The 7326-nt window shown below is 50.5% G+C and overlaps 1 protein-coding gene across 1 annotated transcript; it reads left to right on the top strand.

Moving 5' to 3' along the window:
• The first annotated feature begins 480 nt into the window (after positions 1-480).
• OTOP3 (otopetrin 3) lies at positions 481-6480 on the top strand. Its single transcript, XM_009942909.2, has 6 exons — positions 481-871; positions 1971-2107; positions 2871-2929; positions 3549-3667; positions 4327-5258; positions 6310-6480. Exons 1-6 carry the CDS (start codon positions 481-483, stop codon positions 6478-6480), a joined length of 1809 nt encoding a protein of 602 aa, XP_009941211.2.
• The last annotated feature ends 846 nt before the right edge of the window (positions 6481-7326 follow it).

A 7326-nucleotide genomic window follows, 5' to 3' on the forward strand; every position in this document is an offset into this window, starting at 1 on the left:
TGGAAAAGGTTGAACCCATCAAGCAGCTCTGAATTTTAAAGCAGGTCTGAGCTTGCTCTGTATTTCCACCTAGTGCTTACAGCAAAGGGGGAAGCCTGAATCCAGGGCTGTACACAGAGGAGGTGTGAAAGGTGGGGATGGGAACAATTTGGTCCCAGCAGCTCGAAGGCACTGGTGGGGCAGGGCAGAGACATCAAATACCCATTTTAATGCAGGTGTGTCTGGAGAGCTTTTGGCAGAAGCACCTCGTCCTGGTGCCCCACCATGACTCTGTCCAGTGGGGAAATCTAATGCCTATCCTGGGCTAAACACCCTTCATCCAGCTCCTGAGAGGGAACGGGAGGCTGCAAAGCAAGCAAAGGAGGTCACCACACAAGCAGCTTTTACAACAGAGCACATCTCAGCATGCCCCCCACCATCCTTTCTACTTTTAACCTCCCCTTTGTTCAACGTGGCAGGTGACCCCCGGGCAGATGAGCCATGTCGGACAACAAAGCCTCAAAGCAAAAACCCTGCCGTCGCTGCAATAGCTGGTCGGCCTCAGCCCCACCAGACACCACCACGATCCACTATGAGAAGTTCTGGCTGTACCGTCACTGCTCTTCGCTGCAGCAGAGGGACACGCAAGCTCAGAAAGCTGGGCGGCTCTTCTCAGGGCTGCTGGCCATGAACGTGGTGTTTCTGGGCAGCGCCTTCATCAGCAGTATGATTTTCAACCACGTGGCCATCACGCTAGCAGACGTCTGGATCCTGCTCTCCATCCTCAAGGTCTTGTGCCTGTGCTGGATCATCTACTACCTGCTGGGCACCAGTCGGCAGCTGCATGCAGTGCTGTACCGGGATTCCCACGCTGGGCCGGTCTGGATCAGGGGTAAGTTCTGCTTTTATCACCTCATGCCTTTCCCTGTCTTTCCAGTGCTTGACAGAGAAGATGAAGAAATCCACTACTAAAAGAGCTAGAAGCCACAGGAGATGTAGCTGGTGCACTGGGAATCTCCCAGTACCCTGCCAGCTTGTTGTACAAGGCTGGGGGAAGACAGGGGCATAGTGGATGCCACAGAGAGGAACTGGAGCAGCCAGGAAGGTCTTGAACTTGGCTTCCCCCAGCCTCCAGTCCAACCTTGCTCTGTGGTCCCTTCCCAAAGCACACCCCGAGCATCTCCCACCTGCAGCCCAGGAACTGAGCACGGCCAGAGAGACATAGGAAAGGTTTTAGGCATGGCCACTTTGCAAAGCGAGAGGAAAACCACCACGTTTACCCTCCAAGGGCGTCAGCGGCCCCACGCCACCCTCGTCCTTGTTTAATGTGACAGCAGTCCTGTTTCCAGGGGAAGATTCCCGGCCAGTGAGTCACAGCCCAGCGACACCCAGGCTTTCCTGGGAGACTTCCCAGCAGTAGTTGGCCCACTTTGTGAAATGAAACTTCTCCAAGCAGCCCTGCCTCTGGTCCATTATGGAGTTTCTGATTAGCGCACAGTCTTGTTAACTAGGCACAGAGAATTAAAGGGAAGAAAGCTGCAAGTTACCCGAGTGCCTAAAGCTACAGAGGGGTGTCAAAAGTGAAATAAGTCAAACAAAGGGTCCTAACTTCTGCAGACTGGTGCTGCCAAAAGCCTCAGCAGACCTGCGTTCATCTTCGGTTTTCTCCACACAGCAGAAGCCATCACCTGCCATTAGCTTACCTCCATCACTCCAGATTGCACAGAAAAGGCCAAAGACCCTGTTCCCACCTTGTCTCCAAGCACAAGAAAATACCTCGCATTGTCTCAACACCTTAAACCAGCCGAAGCACACAACCAGGTTCAGGAATCAGGTTCCCCTTTGTCCCCTTCTCTCAAAATCATGAGACTTCTAAACAGGAAGGCCTCCAGTTCCACCCAGATCCAAGAGGCATGAGGTCTCCAGTCCCTAGCTGGTCTCAGATGCTCCACAGACATGTCTATTTACTGGTGCTTTTGCTGTTCACCCAGGGTCAGTGCTGCTGTTCGGCAGTTGCAGCGTCCTCCTGAACGTGTTTCAGATCGGCTACAGCTCAATTCTCATCCAGTGCAAATCCAGGGTGGAAATTGTGTTCCCCAGCATTGACATTCTTTTTATTTGCTCACAGGTACTGCACTTTACCTTTCTGGCAGCTCACTTGTTCTCTCTGTCCCATTCCTAGGAGCCCAAGGGGTGGGGGGAAATGGGGAGGTTTGGGAATGTGGCTGCATGCGAGGCGTTGTCATGAGCATTACATGCCTTAAAGTATCACACACCATTTCAAATTCCACCCACCCACACTCTTGATGCACCAAATTCAAGGCAAAGTAGCCAAATTTAGAAAGAAATCCCTCTAGCAATACCTGACATACCGTAGGATCTAGAAGAGTTTGTTCTGAAGCATCAAAGTAGGGAGAGAGGAGAGGAAATCTCAGATTTTGCCGGTGAGATGTCCGAGACCCAGCCCCTCTCTCTATTTGCTAATGCCTCCCCTCAACAAAATCCTTTGCCCGCAACGTATCTCACACCATTTGCAATTTGTTAGTCCAATACCAACCCTCTTCTTTCCAGACCCAAAGCCATATTTGAAACGTAAACTAGCTCCCATCTCAGCAGCAAATACCCACATACGTACAAGACAGAGAAAAGCTGATCTCCTAGGCCTCCTTTGGCATGAGGTGCAGGCACACACGTGCCGCGGTCGCCTACGGATCCCAGCACACGCCTCAACACTGAGATGCAGGCAGACACCTGCCCCAGCACCACTCGCACAGAGGCAGGTTCGCTCCCACTCGGCCACGTGCCTTCTTGCCTGCCTGTCCCCTTCCACCACATGTATGGCAGGCTGCCAGCTTCGCCCTGCTCACCTTGTTATTGTTATCAATTTGCAGGCTGTTTTTCTGTGGCACCACTCTAAGGACTGCATTCAAGTCCAGCACAACCTCACCAGGTACAAAGGGGGGAATAAACCTTCCTTCTACTCCTCTGCAGAAACTCTTCCTTTCTGTGATGTCCCTTGTTCCTGCTAGAACAGCCTTCATCTGATCTTGCACAGACTCTATATTCCGCCTCGCACAAGAACCAAGCTATGACCTGACCAGACCTATCCTCCTTCCACTGACCTGGGCTCACCAGCTCCCTTCGGTTTTCACTTCTGCCTTTGGCTGCTGCAGATCTCGTTGCTTGCTCCTAATCCCAAGCACCTTCCCGCTGCACGGCTCAGGGACTAGCTCATTGACGGGAGGATGAGGTGGGGTGGCCTCCCCATTCCTATCACTGGGAGATGTCTCAGCCTTCCCTCCCTCAACTGCACACAGACCTAGGCCAGTTCCACCAGCGAGCCTGGCACTGCCTGCCCTGCTCCTTTGCAAATGGCCAGACGGGAACGTACTCAGCCGCATTTGTGTGTGCATAAGTCATGCAGAACAGGCACAAGTGCGCTGTGTTCGCACACATCTGTGCACGGGCAAGCAAGAAGCACAGAGCAGCACGGCCTGGCAGGTGGACACACAGGTCGTAAACAATTTCCACAGGCAACATACTGCAGAAATGCCCTTCTCTTCTCCCAGGTGCGGGCTGATGCTGACCATAGCCACTAACCTCCTCCTCTGGCTCTTGGCCGTGACCAACGACACCATTCACATGGAGATTGAGTCTCAGCTGCGTGAGGTGGAGCAGCGATTTGCAGGCAAGGCTCCTTCTTCACATCGCTGTTTGTGACACAGATGGCTTCTAAGGAGACAACAGTTCTTGATCTCAGTGATTCAGATACCACAACCAGTTCTCCCAAATACTGCGACTTCCCTATTATTGGAGGTTGTGTCAAGGAGATGGGCTGCAAGGGCAGGACATCTTCACATGAAGGGGGAGGACCTTATACAAAACCCTGGAACTGAGGCCTAGGAAAAGCCAACCATAAATTAGCATTTTTGCTCCATTTACCCCTTAACTGCAAGCAAAAGATTGCCAGACTAGAAGAGACTCACATAACTGCTGTGCTTTTTCCTTGTGAGGATATAGGTGGGGAGGGGAAGGTGAAATTCTTATTCCAAGGGTAGAGATAGAGGCGGCTTCACTGTGAACGAAGGGATGTCCCTCTCATCCAGCACCTATGGTGTTGACCAGAAGGAGCACTACATATTTGGGCAAAGACCTTTGCTAAACCCTGTTATTCTGAATCCTCACAGCCTTGAGGACTGAGTGGTAATCATTTAGCTTCCTACTGATCACTGTTTCCAAGATACATAGAGACAGGTGTTGTGCCTGCACACAAGAAACTCCCAAAGATACCGTGGATTTCAAGGCTATCTCCCTCTTAACTGTTGTCTTCCTCCTCTCACGCTCCAGGCAACGAGACTACCTCGTGCACATGCCCAAACACAACCACCTGCAAAGTCTTCCAGAAGGGCTACATCCTGCTTTACCCCTTCAACACCGAGTACTGCCTCGTCTGCTGCTCGGTGCTGTACGTCATGTGGAAGAATGTGGGGAGACGCATCAGCCACCACCCCATCCCTCACACCAAGCAGCAGTTCAAGCTCCAGGGAGTGGTCTTTGGGCCACTGCTGGGCGCCATTGCCATTATCACTGGGATCTGTGTCTTCATGATGTACCAGATTCAGGCCACCGACTCAACCCCCAGCCGTGAGGTCTTTGTGTTGTATTATTCCTACTACGTTGTGCTCCTGCCCCTGATGAGTGTGGGTGCAGTGATCGGGACAGTCATCCACGCCCTGGAAAAAAAGGAGCTGGACACGCTGAAGAACCCAACCCGCAGCCTGGATGTGATCCTGTTGATGGGGGCAGCTCTTGGCCAAATTGGCATGTCCTACTACTCCATTGTTGCCATTGTGGCCACTGACCCCAGGGACCTGCTGAACAGTCTCATCCTGTCCCATTCAGTCCTCCTCATCCTTCAGAGCATCACCCAAAATGTCTTCATCATCGATGGGCTTCACCGGCAGCCCTTTGTACCAGCAACTGAGGCCAGACACACAGGACACGCTGGGCAGCACGCAGTGGCTTCAGATCTACCTGGGGAAGAGGAAACCACAATGACTGGCCAACAGCAGCACACACAGATCCCTCCTGGCAAAGAGGAAGAAATTAAAGAAGAGCAGAATCACGAAGCCTACGACCAGAGACGAGTAAGCATGCTGGAGCTGGGACAGGAGATCCGGAAAGTTTCTCTGTCCTATATCCATAGCTACTCTCACCTTAGTTGGAAGAGAAGAGCATTAAGGGAGATCGCGTTCTTCTTGGTTTTGTGCAACATCATAGTAAGTATCGCTTTCTCTGCTACGTCACAGCTTGGCTAAGCCATGACGACCTGTGATAGACATACTTTCCCTGTCTTTCTCTTGGGCCGCTATTCCAGTCAAGAAACCTTTGCCCATCAAGTTTCAACCTACTGATGAGGCAAGTCAAGACTGGTTTTGCTGTTAATAGAATCATAGAATCATTAAGGTTGGAAAAGACCTCTAAGATCATCAAGTCCAACCGTCTACACACCACCACGCCTGCTAGACCATGTCCTGAAGTGCCATATCTACATGTTTTTTGAACAGCTCCCGGGATGGGGACTCCACCACTTCCCTGGGCAGCCTGGTCCAATGCCTGACCACTCTTTCAGTAAAGAAATTTTTCCTAATATCCAGTCTAAACCTCCCCTGATGCAACTTGAGGCCATTGCTTCTCGTCCTATTACTAGTTACTTGGGAGACGAGACCAACACCCACCTCACTACAACCTCCTTTCAGGTACTCCACTTTCATAATTATAAGGACTCCCTTTTAACCCGAGTCAAATACGCCTAGGTTTCCTAGGTGCAGGGAGACAGCTAATAAATCCTTACGTGTCAAAATTTTAGCCTCTGAAAAAGTTATCAAACTCCTAAAGGTGTTTCATGAGATAGGTGGAGGAACATGAGGCACCAGCGGTGAGTCTTTTTAAACATGAGTCTCCAAGATCGAAACTCACCCAATAAAGTACACTGTGCTCTGGCATCTTGAGTCAGCACAGATCTTTGCTTCAGCCTTAATCCAGTGAAAACAATTTGGCCAAGGAACCAGTGAAATTCTGTAGAAAGACAAAGCTGGCTGGGGCAGAATGAAGCCACCATCAGGTTTCCAGAAATTTGACAGTATTTGACTTATAGCAAGGAGTCAGCAGCGTAACTAGGGGATTTTCCTTCTCTTTCCTGGCAGGGAAACTCCTCTGATACTCCAAATATTCCTACAACCACTCAGGACAGTGCTGAGATTAAAAGTGTAGGTAGGGGATAAGTTGTCATGCTCTGACTTCTGCTCTTTTTTCCTTACACTTCTTCAGCTCTGGGTCATGCCCACATTTGGGGCTCACCCTGTCTTCGAGAACGGACTGGAAAGGTCATTTTACGGCTACTCCACCTGGTTTGCGATTGTGAACTTTGGCCTCCCGCTGAGTGTGTTCTACCGAATGCACTCCGTCGGGGGACTCCTGGAGGTCTACATCACAGCCTGAACCGAGCTGACCCCCCAGCGCAGAGGCTGGGACGAAACAACGATGCTGAACAAACATGCAGTAAGCAGCAGATATGCACATGGAAGCTTTTAAGCTTTTTCCCCTCCAGCTTCTGCTTTGAATTCTCCTCGCACAACACCTCCGTGAATTTCAGAAGAAAATGATGTTGGTTTATATAATAATTTTTTCTCCACAGAGAACAGACTCAAAGCCCATAAACAAACAGTCATACTGCTCTAAGGAAGGGATGCATGCTGGTACTTTTCAGTAGCCTGTCGGTGGATGCTCTACGGTAGCAGTGACACTCTACCAGCTCCTTTTCTAATCTTTCAGATAAAAGAATGCAAGAGCACCCTCCAACAAAAGCAACAAAGATTGACCTACACTCTGCAGAACTTCAAACATCCAGTCAGGGATCACTGGCCCCACCACTGCTCACCAACCCACCACCCTGCAGCACAGAAGAGACCTCTCAGTACCAGCCACGCTAGAAGCCCATGCACCCACCGTCATTCAGAAAGAAACCAAACATAACTCCTTATGTGTAATTTTCAGTAGGATCATTATGCTGGTAGATGCTTTAACGGTCAGAACAGGAGCTATTTCTGTTTGTTCCTGGTGCTGATATCTAGCACATCAACTTGTGTGAGCCCCGTAGGACCCAGCCCCACTGAAGTGCCAAGCTCCTGCAGCTCTCAGTAGTGAAGAGCAGGACAGGCCTTCAGACTTGCACCAGCTCAGTGCTTCTTTTCCCATTATTGAAAACAGAAGCTACAGCATTACTTTGCCTTACTGAGAATAAACACTATTTCTCCTTACAGGCACTCATATAGCCTGCAGTGAGAA

The sequence above is a fragment of the Opisthocomus hoazin genome, chromosome 21 (genome assembly GCF_030867145.1).
Source record: "Opisthocomus hoazin isolate bOpiHoa1 chromosome 21, bOpiHoa1.hap1, whole genome shotgun sequence".
Lineage (NCBI taxonomy): Eukaryota > Metazoa > Chordata > Aves > Opisthocomiformes > Opisthocomidae > Opisthocomus > Opisthocomus hoazin.